The 15,460-nt window shown below is 45.1% G+C and overlaps 1 protein-coding gene across 1 annotated transcript in view; it reads left to right on the plus strand.

The window, feature by feature from the left end:
* LOC125467687 (complement C4-like) overlaps positions 1 to 15,460 on the plus strand; it is a 122,875-nt gene that overhangs the window by 74,756 nt on the left and 32,659 nt on the right. The window contains exon 29 of the mRNA XM_059639607.1: positions 10,343 to 10,554. Coding sequence (XP_059495590.1) covers positions 10,343 to 10,554 — 212 coding nt within the window. The remainder of the gene's footprint in view (positions 1 to 10,342; positions 10,555 to 15,460) is intronic.

Consider the following 15,460-nt stretch of genomic DNA (forward strand, 5'->3'; position numbering starts at 1 on the left):
AGGGTGGGGCAACATGATTAAGATGTACAAAAAGTTATGAGAGTCATAGGTAGGTAGGATGAAACATTTTTCCTGGTAGAGTGGGCACAGATATAAGGTAAGGGGCAGGAGATTTAGAGGAGAATGGACAGAAAAATGTTCTCATTCAGAGAGCAGTGGGTAGCTGAAGCTCATTGGCTTAAAAAAAGGATGGTAGGATTGGGAATCACCGCAATATTTAATAAGTATTTAGCCAAATGTTTGAAATATCATAGCTTGGAAGGCTACTGGCAAAGTATTTGGAAATGGGATAAGAATAGTTGATGATTGACGGGCTGAGGGTCTCTTTCAGCAGTGACTTCATTAAGTGGGGTATGCTCCATCACCCACCTTGAAGAGAGTCAGAGTTAAATGTTTGCTCAAAAAGGGCCAACAAGAAAAAAATGGTACAGAGATAGTCGGAACTGCAGATGCTGGAGTATCCGAGATAACAAGGTGCAGAGCTGGATGAACACAGCAGGCCAAGCAGCATCAGAGGAGCAGAAAAGCTGACATTTCAGGCCCAGACCCTTCTTCAGAAATGAAGGAAATGATTTTCTGAAGAAGGGTCTCGGTCTGAAGTGTCAGACTTTGATTTGGCGTCCTGTCAGAATGATATATTTGCTAAACTTGTTTACAATTCCAAGCCAAGGAAGAATTCTTGTGATGAGGACATGAGGCAGCTCACAAAGGGGTATGAACAGGGCTAATTGGTGAGCGATGACAGAGTCCTGTGATGCAGAGGGAACTGAATGCTCTGGCACATGAATCCTGGAAGGTTAGCATGCAGCAAGTAGTTTAGAAAGTTAGCAAAACGTCATTGTTAACTGTGAAGGGAAAATCAAACATACAGTCAGAGATCTACAGCACAGAAACAGCCTTCCGTCCAACGTATCAATGCCGACCAGAAGTCCTATATAAATCTTGACCCACATCCCTCTGAACCCTTCCTATTCATACACTTCTCCAGATGTCTTTTAAATATTGTAATTGTTTCTACCTCTACAACTTCCACTGGCAGCTCATTCCATTCACGTACTGCCTGCTATGGTGAAAAGTTGCCTCATTTGGTTCCTTTAATACCTATCACCTCTCTTTAAACTTGTGACCTCTAGTTTTGGGCTCCCCCACCCCAGGGAATAGGCCTCAACTAGTTACCCTATCCATGCCCCTCAATATTTAATAAGCATCTATACGGGGGTGGGGGGTTGGTGGTGGTGATGGCCTAGTGGTGTTATTGCTGGACCATTAGGTCAGAGACCCAAATAAAATTATGGGGACCTGTGTTCAAATCCTGCCAGAGCAAGTGGTGGAATTTGAATTCAATAAATATCCAGAGTTAAGAATCCAATGAGAATCTTCAATCTGTTGTTGATTGTCAAGGAAAATCTCACCTGGTTCATTAATGCCCTTCAGGGAAGGAAATTGCCATCCTTACTTGGCCTGGCCTATATGTGACTCCTGACCCACAGCAATGCAGTTGACTCTTAGCTACCCTCTGGGCAATTAGGGATGGGCAGTAAATGCTGCCTAGGCAGTGACATCCTCAACCCATAACTGAATGAAGAAAAAAGCTACCTCTCAGCCTCCAATGTTCCAGGGAAAATGGGTCCAGCTTATTCATCCTCTCCCTATATCTCAAACCTGGCAACATCCACATAAATCTTTTCTGAACCCTTTCAAGTTTCAGAACATCCTTCCCATAGGAGGGAGACAGAACTGCACACAATACCCCAAAAGTGCCCAAACCAATATCCTGTACAACTGCAGCATGACCACCCAAATCAATGTACTGACCAATAAAGGCATGTATACCAAACACCTCCTTCATCACCCTGACTACCTGCATGGAAGTAGGGAGATTATATTTCAGTTATGCAGGATATGTCTGGAATACAGCATTTAAGGCAGGATTTTCATTTATGTGCTCAACAATTTGGTGGCAGGTGCAGTATTTTATTTTGTTACAATGGGAAAAAGCTAAACCCTTCTGATAATCAAACGAAAACACAAGCCCTGATGTGTCATGACCGGAATAAGGGCTCCCCTCTAATAGTTATCCGCCCCTCCCAAACACCCAGAGAAGCTCATCTTTCCCCTTGAAATCTATTATCATTTTGGATACTGTTGGGGAGGACAACTTACCAGGGGAAAGCAGTGGGGCACAAGTCTCTGGCACAGAGTCTGTCCCTGCTGCTCAGAAGGGAAGGGGGAAGAGGAGCAGAGCAGTAGTCATTGGGGACTCCATAGGTAGGGGGACAGATAGGAGGTTCTGTGGGGACGAGTGAGACTCACGGTTGGTGTGTTGCCTCCCAGGTGCCAGGGTGCGTGATGTCTCTGATCGTGGTTTTGGGATCCTTAAGGGGGACGGGGAGCAGCCCCAGGTCGTGGTCCACATTGTCACCAACAACATAGGTAGGAAGAGAGATGGGGATTTAAAGCAGAAATTCAGGGAGCTAGGATGGAAGCTGAGAGCTAGGACGAACAGAGTTGTTGTCTCTGGTTTGTTGCCCGTGCCACGTGCTAGTGAGGCGAGGAATCGGGAGAGAGAGGAGTTGAACACGTGGCTACATGGATGGTGCAGGAGGGAGGGTTTTGGATTCTTGGATAATTGGGGCTCTTTCTGGGGTAGGTGGGACATCTACAAGCAAGATGGTCTTCACCTGAACCAGAGGGTATCGATATCCTGGGGGGGGAAATTTGCTAAAGCTGTTCGGGTGGGTTTAAACTAATTCAGAAGGGGGATGGGAACCAAAATTGTAGTTCGAGTATAGAAAAGGTTGAGAGTAGGGTGGTCCGAAACAAAGTTTCAGGGAAACAAGATGGCACCAGCAAGCAAGAAGTTGGTTTGAAGTGTGTCTACTTCAATGCCAGGAGCGTCTGGAATAAGGTGGGTGAACTTGCAGCATGGATTAGTACCTGGGACTTCGATGTTGTGGCCATTTTGGAGACTTGGATAGAGCAGGGACAGGAATGGTTGTTGCAGGTTCCGGGATTTAGATGTTTCAGTAAGAACAGAGAAGATGGTGTGGTGGGGGGGGTGGTGTGGCATTGTTGGTCAAGGACAGTATTACAGTTGCAGAAAGGATGTTTGGGGACTCGTCAACTAAGGTAGTATGGGCTGAGGTTAGAAGCAGGAAAGGAGCGATCACCCTGTTGGGAGTTTTCTATAGGCCTCCGAATAGTTCCAGAGATGTCGAGGAAAGGATAGCAAAGATGTTTCTCGATAGAAGTGAGAGAGGCAGGGTAATTGTCATGGGGGAATCCAACTTTCCAAATATTGACTGGGAACACTATAGATCGAGTACTATAGATGAGTCCATTTTTGTCCAGTGTGTGCAGGAGGGCTTCCTGACACAGTATGTAGATAGGACAACAAGGGACGAAGCCACATTAGATTTGGTACTGGGTAATGAGCCTGGCCAGGTGTTAGATTTGGAAGTAGGTGAGCACTTTGGTGATAGCAATCACAATTCTGTTATGTTTACTTTAGTGATGGAAAGGGATAGGTGTATACCACTGGGCAAGAATTATAGCTGGGGGAAAGGCAATTACGATGAGATTAGGCAAGATTTAGGGAGCATAGTATGGGGAAAGAAACTGCAGGGGGTGGGCACATTAGAAATGTGGAGCTTATTCAAGGAAAAGCTCCTGTGTGTCCTAGATAAGTATGTACCATTCAGGCAGGGCAGAAGCTGTAGAGCGCAGGAGCCATGGTTTATGAAGGAGGTGGAATCTCTAGTCAAGAGGAAGAAGAAGGTTTATGTTAGGATGAGATGTGAAGGCTCAGTTAGGGCGCTTGAGGGCTACGAGGTAGCCAGGAAAGAACGAAAGAGAGAGCTCAGAAGAGCCAGGAGGAGACGTGAGAAGTTGTTGGCAGATAGGATCAGGGTAAACCCTAAGGCTTTCTATAGGTATTTAGAGAATAAACGAATGACGAAAGTAAGTTTAGGGCCAATCAAGGATAGTAGTGGGAAGTTGTGTGTGGAGTCAGAGGAGTTAGGGGAAGCGCTAAATGAATATTTTTCAACAGTATTCACTCTAGAAAACGACAATATTGTCGAGGAGAATATTGAAATACAGGCTACTAGACTGAGTGGGATTGAGGTTCACAAGGAAGAGGTATTAGAAATCCTACAGAGGGTGAAGATAGATAAGTCCCCTGGGCCGGATGGGATTCATCCTAGGATCCTCTGGGAAGCCAGGGAGGAGATTGCCGAGCCTGTGGCATTGATCTTTAATTCGTCATTGTCGACAGGAATAGTGCCAGATGACTGGAGGATAGCAAATGTGGTTCCCCTGTTCAAGAAGGGGAGTAGAGACAACCCTGGTAATTGTAGACCAGTGAGCCTTACCTCAGTTGTTGGTAAAGTGTTGGAAAAGGTTATAAGGGATAGGATTTATAATCATCTAGAAAATAATAAATTGATTAGGGATAGTCAGCACGGTTTCCTGAAGGGTAGGTCATGCCTCACAAACCGTATTGAGTTCTTTGAGAAGGTGACCAAACAGGTAGATGAGAGTAAACCGGTTGATGTGGTGTATATGGATTTCAGCAAGGTGTTTGATAAGGTTCCCCACAGTAGGCTATTGTACAAACTGCGGAGGAGTGGAATTGTGGGAGATATAGCAGTTTGGGTCGGAAATTGGCTTGCTGAAAGAAGACAGAGGGTGGTAGTTGATGGGAAATGCTCATCCTGGAGACCAGTTACTAATGGTGTACCACAAGGGTCGGTGTTGGGTCCACTGCTGTTTGTCATTTTTACAAATGACCGGGATGAGGGTGTAGAAGGATGGGTTAGTAAATTTGCAGACGACACTAAGGTCGGTGGAGTTGTGGATAGTGATGAACATAGAACATAGAACATTACAGCACAGTACAGGCTCTTCGGCCCTCGATGTTGTGCCGACCTGTCATACCGATCTCAAGCCCATCTAACCTACACTATTCCATGTACGTCCATATGCTTATCCGATGACAACTTAAATGTACCTAAAGTTGGTGAATCTACTACCATTGCAGGCAAAGCGTTCCATTCCCTTACTACTCTCTGAGTAAAGAAACTACCTCTGACATCTGTCCTATATCTTTCACCCCTCAGTTTAAAGCTATGCCCCCTCGTGCTAACTGTCACCATCCTCGGAAAAAGGCTCTCCCTATCCACCCTATCTAACCCCCTGATTATTTTATATGTTTCAATTAAGTCAGCTCTCAACCTTCTTCTGTCTAATGAAAACAGCCTCAAGTCCCTCAGCCTTTCCTCGTAAGACCTTCCCTCCATACCAGGCAACATGCTAGTAAATCTCCTCTGCACCCTTTCCAAAGCTTCCACATCCTTCTTACAATGCGGTGACCAGAACTGTACACAATACTCCAAGTGTGGCCGTACCAGAGTTTTGTACAGCTTCACCACAACCTCTTGGTTCTGGAACTCGATCCCTCTATTAATATAAGCTAAAACACTGTATGCCTTCTTAACAGCCCTGTCAACCTGGGTGGCAACTCAGCCCAGCTCTGCAGCTTATCTATGTCTCTCTGCAACGAACAGCATCCCTACTGCAGAGCTGGGCTGAGAGGTGGCAAATGGAGTTTAATGCAGACAAGTGTGAGGTGATGCACTTTGGTAGGAGTAATCAGAAAGCAAAGTACAGGGCTAATGATAAGATGCTTAGCAGCGTAGATGAGCAGATAGATCTCAGTGTCTGTGTACACAGATCCTTGAAAGTTGCCACCCAGGTTGACAGTGCTGTTAAGAAGGCATACAGTGTTTTAGCTTTTATTAATTGAGGGATCGAGTTCCGGAACCAAGAGGTTATGGTGAAGCTGTACAAAACTCTGGTGTGGCCGTACTTGGAGTATTATGTACAGTTCTGGTCACCGCATTATAAGAAGGATGTGGAAGTTTTGGAAAGGGTGCAGAGGAGATTTACTAGGATGTTGCCTGGTATGGAGGGAAGGTCTTACGAGGAAAGGCTGAGGGACTTGAGGCTGTTTTCATTGGAGAGAAGAAGGTTGAGAGCTGACTTAATTGAAACATATAAAATAATCAGAGGGTGAGATGGGGTGGATAGGGAGAGCCATTTTTCCTAGGATGGTGACGGCGAGCACGAGGAGGCATAGCTTTAAATTGAGGGGTGAAAGATATAGGACAGATGTCAGAGGTGGTTTCTTTACTCAGAGAGTAGTAAGGGAATGGAACGCTTTGTCTGCAACGGTAGTAGATTCGCCAACTTTAGGTACATTTAAGTTGTCATTGGATAAGCATATGGATGTACACGGAATAGTGTAGGTTAGATGGGCTTGAGATCGGTATGACAGGTTGGCACAATATCGAGGGCTGAAGGGCCTGTACTGTGCTGTAATGTTCTAATGTTCTAATATTAAAAGGCTGTTTAAAAGAAAGAAAATCCTTGATCTCCACTCTACCAGTGACAAGGTACAATTTATTTATTTAACCCAGCAGTGATCAAATTAACAAAATTACAAACAAACCAACAATTCCGCCTCGACTCCAAACTACTCTCCAACTAGTCTAAATTGCACTGGAATACTGTTTAAATAAAGACAAGTCCCAATTAATAAGAAGCATAAACTAAAACTTAATTTCTCCAATTTAACACAGACTGTCTTCTGGAATCTTCTGTCATCTCCAGTCACATCACAAAAGCCTTTCTTCCATTAATACTGTTATCAGTGATGTTGTATTTCTAAAACTTCTTCAATGAGCAACGTGAACAAAAATAGCATGGTATCTTTGATCAATTAGATGGACTTTCTCTCCAAGCAGAATAGTGCTAACTCTAGCAGGTGGCTCTCCCCAACTTTCCAAACGCCCTCATCTTATATACCTGTAAAAAACTTAACTAAATTCTTGTAATATGATTGGTTTCAGGTTGTCAACACCATCAGATTTAAATTCAATTGGCCTTCTGTTTCTAGGTGCTCTGTTTAAATTAATTGGCTGAAATCAAACTTGTTGTTGCAATATCAAAACAAGACTGCAGTTTTGCCTGGAGGAACACAGCAGGCCAGGCACCATCAGAGAAGCAAGAAAGTTGACGTTTTGGGTCGGGACCCTTCTTCAGAAAATCTGAACCATCAGCTTCCCTGCTCCTCTGATGCTGCTTGGCCTGCTGTATTCCTGCAGCTCCACACTGTGTTATCTCTGACTCCAGCATCTGCAGTTCTTACCATCTCTGCTATTTTACTTGCTACCTGTGAGGCTCTTTTTGATACACATTTCACTTTTTGAGGCTTTCAGCACTGGCAACTTCAGCTGCTGCTCCATTGTCTTTATTCAATTTCTGACAAAGCACAAATCTCTAAAAGGAGCCACCCATTTTATCTTCATGCCTTCCACTACTCAACCCAGCTTCGTAACAACTGACATTGTGGATTTCTACCCCTTGATGGCTAGCTAGGAGGCAGAATGACCACAGCAGAAGTAAAAGCCTGGAGTTTGTCAGAACGAGGACATGCAATTGTCTGCTGCTAAATACCATTGGAGGAAAGCATGAAATGTGTATTCTGTTCAGAGCTCAGCATGTGGATGAGTGCTCTCATAACACTGTGTGGATGGCTCACCTCTAATGTGTCAATGAGAGTGAGATTGAGTGAGGATGGAATTGGAGAGATATTTTTAGAACCCCTTAATAATGCACCTGTATTACTCTTCTTGGCATTATGAAACAAGAGCGTTAATATTTGAGCATGGTTGCCAAAGACTGATGAGATAGAGAGTAATTTCTGGCTGCAGGTGTAAAATGCCCAAGAGGAAATAGGCCACACATTCGAATAAATCAGTCGAAGTGAGCATTAGCCAGTGGATGCAGGGGGTGGGGGGGGGGGGGCGCCTCTACACTTGCTGCGGTACTGCACAAGTTGAATGTCTACCCCTGAGGCTGGAATTGATGATTTCCAAGTGGGAATATGGGGGAAGGAAGAGTATGGGGTATGATATGAGCTGGATTGAGTGCAGGTGCTCACCACGATTTTGGTGTTGGCCGAGGCTGCTATCATTGTGAAGAATGGCCATCCTTCCCCCTATGAACTACTCAGGCACATCACAAGGGCCGGCAGTGCTGTACCCTTAGCAACACTATAGGGACAGGTTGGAGCCTCTGCTGGGGCTGTGCTGGAGGAGGAGGTCTCATTGAGGCTTCATAGAACATAGAACATAGAACATTACAGCACAGTACAGGCCCTTCAGCCCTCGATGTTGTGCCGACCTGTCATACCGACCTCAAGCCCATCTAACCTACACTATTCCATGTACGTCCATATGCTTATCCAATGAAGACTTAAATGTACCTAAAGTTGGTGAATCTACTACCATTGCAGGCAAAGCGTTCCATTCCCTTACTACTCTCTGAGTAAAGAAACCACCTCTGACATCTGTAACTTTCACCCCTCAATTTAAAGCTATGCCTCCTCGTGCTCGCCGTCACCATCCTAGGAAAAAGGCTCTCCCTATCCACCCTATCTAACCCTCTGATTATTTTATATGTTTCAATTAAGTCAGCTCTCAACCTTCTTCTCTCTAATGAAAACAGCCTCAAGTCCCTCAGCCTTTCCTCATAAGACCTTCCCTCCGTACCAGGCAACATCCTGGTAAATCTCCTCTGCACCCTTTCCAAAACTTCCACATCCTTCTTATAATGCGGTGACCAGAACTGTACACAATACTCCAAGTGTGGCCGCACCAGAGTTTTGTACAGCTTCACCATAACCTCTTGGTTCCGGAACTCGATCCCTCTATTAATAAAAGTTAAAACACTGTCTGCCGTCTTAACAGCACTGTCAACCTGGGTGGCAACTTTCAAGGATCTGTGTACATGGACACCGAGATTACTCTGCTCATCTGCTCTACTAAGAATCTTACCATTAGCCCTGTACTTTGCCTCCCGGTTACTCCTACCAAAGTGCATCACCTCACACTTGTCTGCATTAAACTCTATTTGCCGCCTCTCAGCCCAGTTCTGCAGCTTATCTATGTCTCTCTGCAAGCTACAGCATCCTTCGTCACTATCCACAACTCCACTGACCTTAGTGTCGTCTGCAAATTTACTAACCCATCCTTCTACGCCCTCATCCAGGTCATTTATAAAAATGACAAACATCAGTGGATCCAACACCGACCCTTGCGGTACACCAGTAGTAACTGGTCTCCAGGATGAACATTTCCCATCAACTACCACCCTCTGTCTTCTTTCAGCGAGCCAATTTCCGATCCAAACTGCTATATCTCCCACAATTCCATTCCTCCGCATTTTGTACAATAAAGGTTCAAAAACAGTGACTCACCGGCTTCCCAACAGGCTCCTGCTCCAAGCTCCCGCTCGCACTGCTGCTGCAACCAGAAAAAAACAGACTTTATATGCGACTGCAACTTAGGAAAGAGGAGGAGTCTGGGATCACCGGGATTAGTCAGGCCATTTCCATCCAGGACAGACCCCTTCCTGAAAGCTGCTGTCTCTGAAGGAACCCACCAATCCTGCTTACACATTTCCTGCCCACTTCCAACTCAACGGTGATGCACCTTGCAGCCTCCTGACTTGTTGAGCTCCCCTGGCCCTTCCCCTCAAGTGAGTTCATTGCCAAGCAAAGCCTTGCACTGCACTATATAGACTCAAATTGTGCCTCCATGTGACTCCAAGCAGGGGCTAGCCGACTGTGCGGGCAGCCCTCTGAATGGGTTCACCAGCCATTCAGTGCAAGGGCAGTTCAGGATGGTGCAGCTAAAGCTGTCCCTGGCTGCAGACGCTCTCGTCCAATGCAAGGTCAAAGAGAGCCACTGCATCAATGCAACAGTGGGTGGAGCGTTGAGTCAGCATATAGCACTGCTGCCTCACAGCACTGGGGACGCGGGTTTGATTCCACCCTTGGGTGACTGTGTGGAGTTTGCACGTTCTCCCTGTGTCTGCATGGATACTCTCTAGGTGCTCCGGTTTCCTCTCACAATCCAAGAATATGCAGGTTAGGTGGATTAGCTGTGCTAAATTTCCCCATTAGTGTCCAGGGATGTGTAGATTGGGTGGGATGGTGTGAGGGTCAGTGTGGGATTGTTGGGCTAACCAGCCTGTTTCTCTGCCATAGGGATTCTATGAGAGCCACCATTTCTGTGCTGTATTGTAGCACAGAGCATCCTTGGAGAAAAATCATGAGGGCTTGAAGCAATTGCAAAGAGCTGTTTGGTAGATTTCAATTTGCTTTTGGAGTTTCGACCTCATTGTCTGAAAGGAGTGAAAGTACGTTCTGCTTTTGCATTATAACATGAAGCTTTAAGTCACGTGATCTCTTTTTGCATTTGCTGCATTGAAAAAGAGAACGCTGTCCGTTTTTGGGATGACGAAGGAGCACCTCACAGTGGAGGAACTGGGCAGCCAGGAAGAGGTCAAGCGTCGGCTGTGAATGTGGAGACCACAGCTTATGCATTGCTTCAGACGCTGGCTATGAAAGACCTGCAGTATGCCAAGCCTATCGTCAAATGGCTCACAGAGCAGCGGAGCTTCGGTGGAGGATACCGTTCGACGCAGGTATGTTTGATGATCCATCACCAAATTGTGGTGATCTGTGATTATTTCACATTGAGGCCAGAGTGAAGCATGAGCAACTGATAGTGTCAGTCAGCATGGAAACAGGCTCTTCTGACCGGGTTTCTTAAACTGAACTGGTCTCATTTGCCTATGGTTAGCCCATAGATTCATAGATTCCGTACAGTGTTGAAACAGGCCCTTCTGCCCAACAAGTCCGCTCTAATCTTTGGAGCATCCCACCCAGACCCACCTCCCTATAACACACCTAATCTTTGCATCCCTGAACACTACAGGCAATTTAGCATGGCCAATCCACCGAACCTGCACATTTTTGGACTGTGGGAGGAAACTGGAGCACCCAGAGGACACCCACGCAGACACAGGGAGAATGTGCAAACTCCACACAGACAGTCACTAGATGGTGGACTCGAACCCAGGTCCCTGATGCTGTAAGGCACTGAGCCACTAACTATTGAATTGTACCCACCTCCCAACCCCCTACACACCACTTCCTCTGGCAGCTTGTTCCAAATGCACACCACCCTCCATGTGAAAAAGTTGATCCTCAGATCTTGTGTGAATAGGGCAGAGCAATGTCTCTGTGGGTTAGCACTCCTGTCTCACAGCTCCAGGGACCCAAGTTCGATTCCACCCTGGGGTGGTTTGATCCAGTTTCCTCCCACAATCCAAAGATGTGCAGGCTATGTGGATTGGCCATGGGGAATGCAGGGTTACAGGGGTGAGGTGGGTCTGAGTGGGGTGCTGTTTGACAGGTCATTGTGGACTCCATGGGAAGAATGGCCTGATTCTGCACTGCAATGGATTCTATCAAGTAATCAGTTTCTCCCTGTCATTTCCTCTTCTCTAATACATCGCTCCATATCATGGACTTTTAGGTCATTGGCTTATTCATCTTGTTTCACCTCAACTTGCAGCAAAACTAAATTGAGGATGAGATGCAAAACAACGCAGAATCATGGATTTCTTTTTTAGATACCATTACAACATGGTTCTGATATTAAGCTCCAGTGAAGAATATTGGAATTAGATAGTCTGGTTTTACTCCAAGATACTTTCCGCACAGGAGCAATGTGTAACTTGGCTTCATTGAAATCTCCTGCCGTTTCACTCAGCTCATAATTTAGGCAAGACTTGATTCAGTGCATCGATCTCATATTACTTCCTGAAGATTCTTGAATGGAGTGCGTAAGAAATAGTGTGGGAGAAGCCTTCGTTCATTCTCTCTTGTTATCTTTCTTTTTGAATGCATTTTTGGGTCCAGCGTCACTGCCCATCCCCAGTTGCCCCACAGAAAGTGATGGCGTGCTGCCTTATGAACTGCTGCAACCCACTGGTTGTGGGTCCCCCTACAATTTTGACAATGGGTATCTGACAGCTTTTTTCAATCTATACCACCTGGAATTGACTAATGTTGAACAACATTCCCCCTCATTGGCATTGCAGGATTTCTTTATGAAGATACGCTCTTTGCCTGATCTTGAGATAGAGACATGGGGTCATACAGCACAGAAACAGGCCCTTTGGTCCAACCAGTCCATGCTGCCCGTATTCCCAAACTAAACTGATCCCTCCTGCCTGCGCCTGGCCCACATCCCTTCAAGCATTTCCAACTTGTGTATGTATCCAAATTTCTTTTAAATGTTGTCACTGTACCTACATCCACCACTTCGTCTGGAAGTTCATTCCACACGTGAACCACTCGTTGTGTTAAAAAAATTGCCCCTCTTATCTTTGTTAAAATCTTTCTCCTCTCACCTTAAAATATGCCCCCTTGTCTTGAAATCTGCCACCCTAGGGAAAAGACACTATCCATTCACCTTATCTATACCCCTCATGATTTTATAAACCTCTATAAAGCCACCCTTCAACCTCCGACACTCCACTGAAAGAAGTCCCATCTTGTCCAGCTTCTCCTTCTAACTCAACCCCTCCATTCCCGGGAACATCCTGGTAAATCCTTTATGAATCTTCCCCAGCTTAATGGTGGCTCAAACTGAACACAGTGCTCCAGAAGACGCCTCCTGATTGTCCTGTACAACCTTAACATGTCCCAGCTCCTATGCTCAAAGATCTGAGTAATGAAGGCAAGTGTGTTAAATGCCTTCTTAGCTATCCTTTCTGTGTGTGATGCAAACTCTAAAGGGTACCTGAACCCCAATGTCTCTCTGTTTGACAACTCTACCCAAAGCCCTACTTTTACCTCTTTCAGTTCTGCCTTTCCTTGTTTTACCAAAATGTGATACTGAGGACTCAACTTTCTAGAGCCACTTCTCACACATCAAACTTAGACATTATAATTGCCAAATTATCAGCTTTGTCACTGCATTACCTTGGTGTGCTTACTGCCCTATATCATATTAATAAGGTAACCAAAAGCCCAATCAATTTATCCAGTAAGATCTTCCCTCTTACCTTTTTTTGTCTTTCAGTCAAGCAACTTCAATTTCATTGCAACAGCGACAGCAATTTCAAAATTGCCCCCCTCATTATCAAGAGATCTCAACATCCCACCTTTCCAGATCGCTACAATCTCATCCAGCCGCATAAATAAAGCCACAGAGCCACGGAGTCATGCAGCACAGAAACAGATTCTTGGGTCCAACTCGTTTGCACAACAAGATATCCTAAATTAATCTAGTTAAGTTTTCCAATAGAGTTAACTTGTTCTAAATTCCTCTTTCTTTTGTTTATATTTTAACTATAGTCACAGAGTCACAGTGACATAGAGATGCACAGCACAGAAACAGACCCTTCGGTCCAATTTTTCCATGCCGACCAAATACCCTAAATTAATCTCTTCCCTTTTGCCAGCATTTGGCCCATATCCTCTAAACCTTTTCTATTCATCAACCTATTCAATTACCTTTTAAATCTTGTAATTGTGCCAGCCTCCACTACTTCCTCTGGCAGCTCATTCCATTACTGCACCATCCTCTGTGTGAAAAAGTTGCCCATCAGGTCCCTTTTAAATCTTTCCACTCTCACCTTAAACTTATGTCCTCTAGTTTTGGACTCCCCTAACCTGGGAAAAAGACCTCAGCCATTCAGCCTATCCATGCCCACATCATGATTTTATAAACCTCTGCAATGTCACCTCTCAGCATCCGACACTCCACAGAGAAAAATCCCTGAGCTACTGACTCTCTCCCACTCGTGGCTTCTTGGTAATCCCAATTTTAATCTCACCTTTGTTGGCAGTCATGCATTCAGCTACCTGGATGCCAAGCTCTAGAATTGCCTCTCTAAATTCCAGGGAGTTCGACAATTTCCTTGTCATCACATTCCAGGCATATTCTTAATAAATGAGTACTGAACTCCCATGGGACCCAAATCTGCTCCCTTTGTGCTCTGAGCAGGGTCTCCTACAGCTAAATTAAGACTGAACCCCGTGTACCACGGCCCTGTAGATATAGGGGCCGACGTTCCCATATTCCCTTCGATCATCATGGATAGAGTGAATAGTCAAGTTCTTCTTCCGGGCTTAGGGGAGTCCAAAGCTAGCAGAAATAGATTTAAGTTGAGAGGGGAAAGACTTATAATAGAACTTAAGGGGAAATATTTCACACAGAGGGTGGTCTGTGCGTGGCATGAGCTTGCCAGGGGAAGTGGTAGCGAATGGTACAATGCCTTAAAAGGCATTTGAACGGGGAGATGAATGGGAAGGGTTTTAAGGGATATGGGCCAAATGCTGGCAAATGGGACTAGATTCATATAGGATACCTAGTAGGCGTGGAGGAGTTGGAGTGAAGGGTGCTATACATCCCTATGACTCTAAGTGACATTTTAAAAATATATACATAGCGAGACATTCTGATTAGCACTTCTGATCACCCTCTGACTAGCACTATACCATTTCGAAAGTTGGCTGCTGTTTCTCACTTTTTTAATCCAAAGTGGATAACCTCATGTCTGTTTATGTCTGACTTCCTTTGGCCATTCACTTGTTCTATTCATAGAAAATTATTCTTAGCTACACTCCCCTTGTACTTACGCTACTTGCGTATAAAATAGGAGCGGGAGCAAATTCTTTGAGTCTTATGCGAACCCATGCCATGTCACACAGTGCCACTCATTACATTGTCAGCCAGTGGGGATAGTGGCTTCTAACTCTGCCATTAAAGTTGTTAACTGAGGCGTTAAGAGGTGGTTTTGACCTTGGCAATGCAGTGTGGAGCTGGAGGAACATAGCAGGCCAGGCAGCATCAGAGGAGCAGGAAAGTTGACGTTTCGGGTCTGGGCCCTTCTTTCCTTGTGAAGAAGGGTCCCGACCCGAAACATCAACATTTCTGCTCCTCTGATGCTGCCTGGCCTGCTGTGTTCCTCCAGCCCCACACTGTGATGTCTCTGACTCCAGCACCTGCGGTTGTTATTATCTCTGAGTGATTTACTTTGGCCTTGTTTTTTTTTAAATGAGATGTTGAATCAATGTGGGGTGAATGATTTTTTAAAAAAAAATAGCTTTAAACTCTCCCCGGTTCATCAGACAGATAAAAATTCTTCAGCTTACCATTAAAGTTTTCTTCAGCTTACCATTAAATTCCAAGTATTATTTGAACAAGGACAAGTATAAGTGGGATATGGATCAATGAGGCCCTTAGTGTCAACATTGTAGGCAGACATCAAAAATGTTGTGGTGATGGCATTTTGATATGGAACGCTTTGCCTGCAACGGTAGTAGATTCGCCAACTGGATAAGCATATGGACGTACATGGAATGGTATAGGTTAGATGGGCTTCAGATCGGTATGACAGGTCGGCACAACAACGAGGGCCAAAGGGCCTGTACTGTGCTGTAATGTTCTATGTTCCTGTTCTATGTTCTAATTCCTGTTATTTCACTAAGATGTGAATAATTGCAAAAATATTCCATGGGCATTGTCTAATG

This window comes from Stegostoma tigrinum, chromosome 34, assembly GCF_030684315.1.
Source record: "Stegostoma tigrinum isolate sSteTig4 chromosome 34, sSteTig4.hap1, whole genome shotgun sequence".
Taxonomy (NCBI): Eukaryota; Metazoa; Chordata; class Chondrichthyes; order Orectolobiformes; family Stegostomatidae; genus Stegostoma; species Stegostoma tigrinum.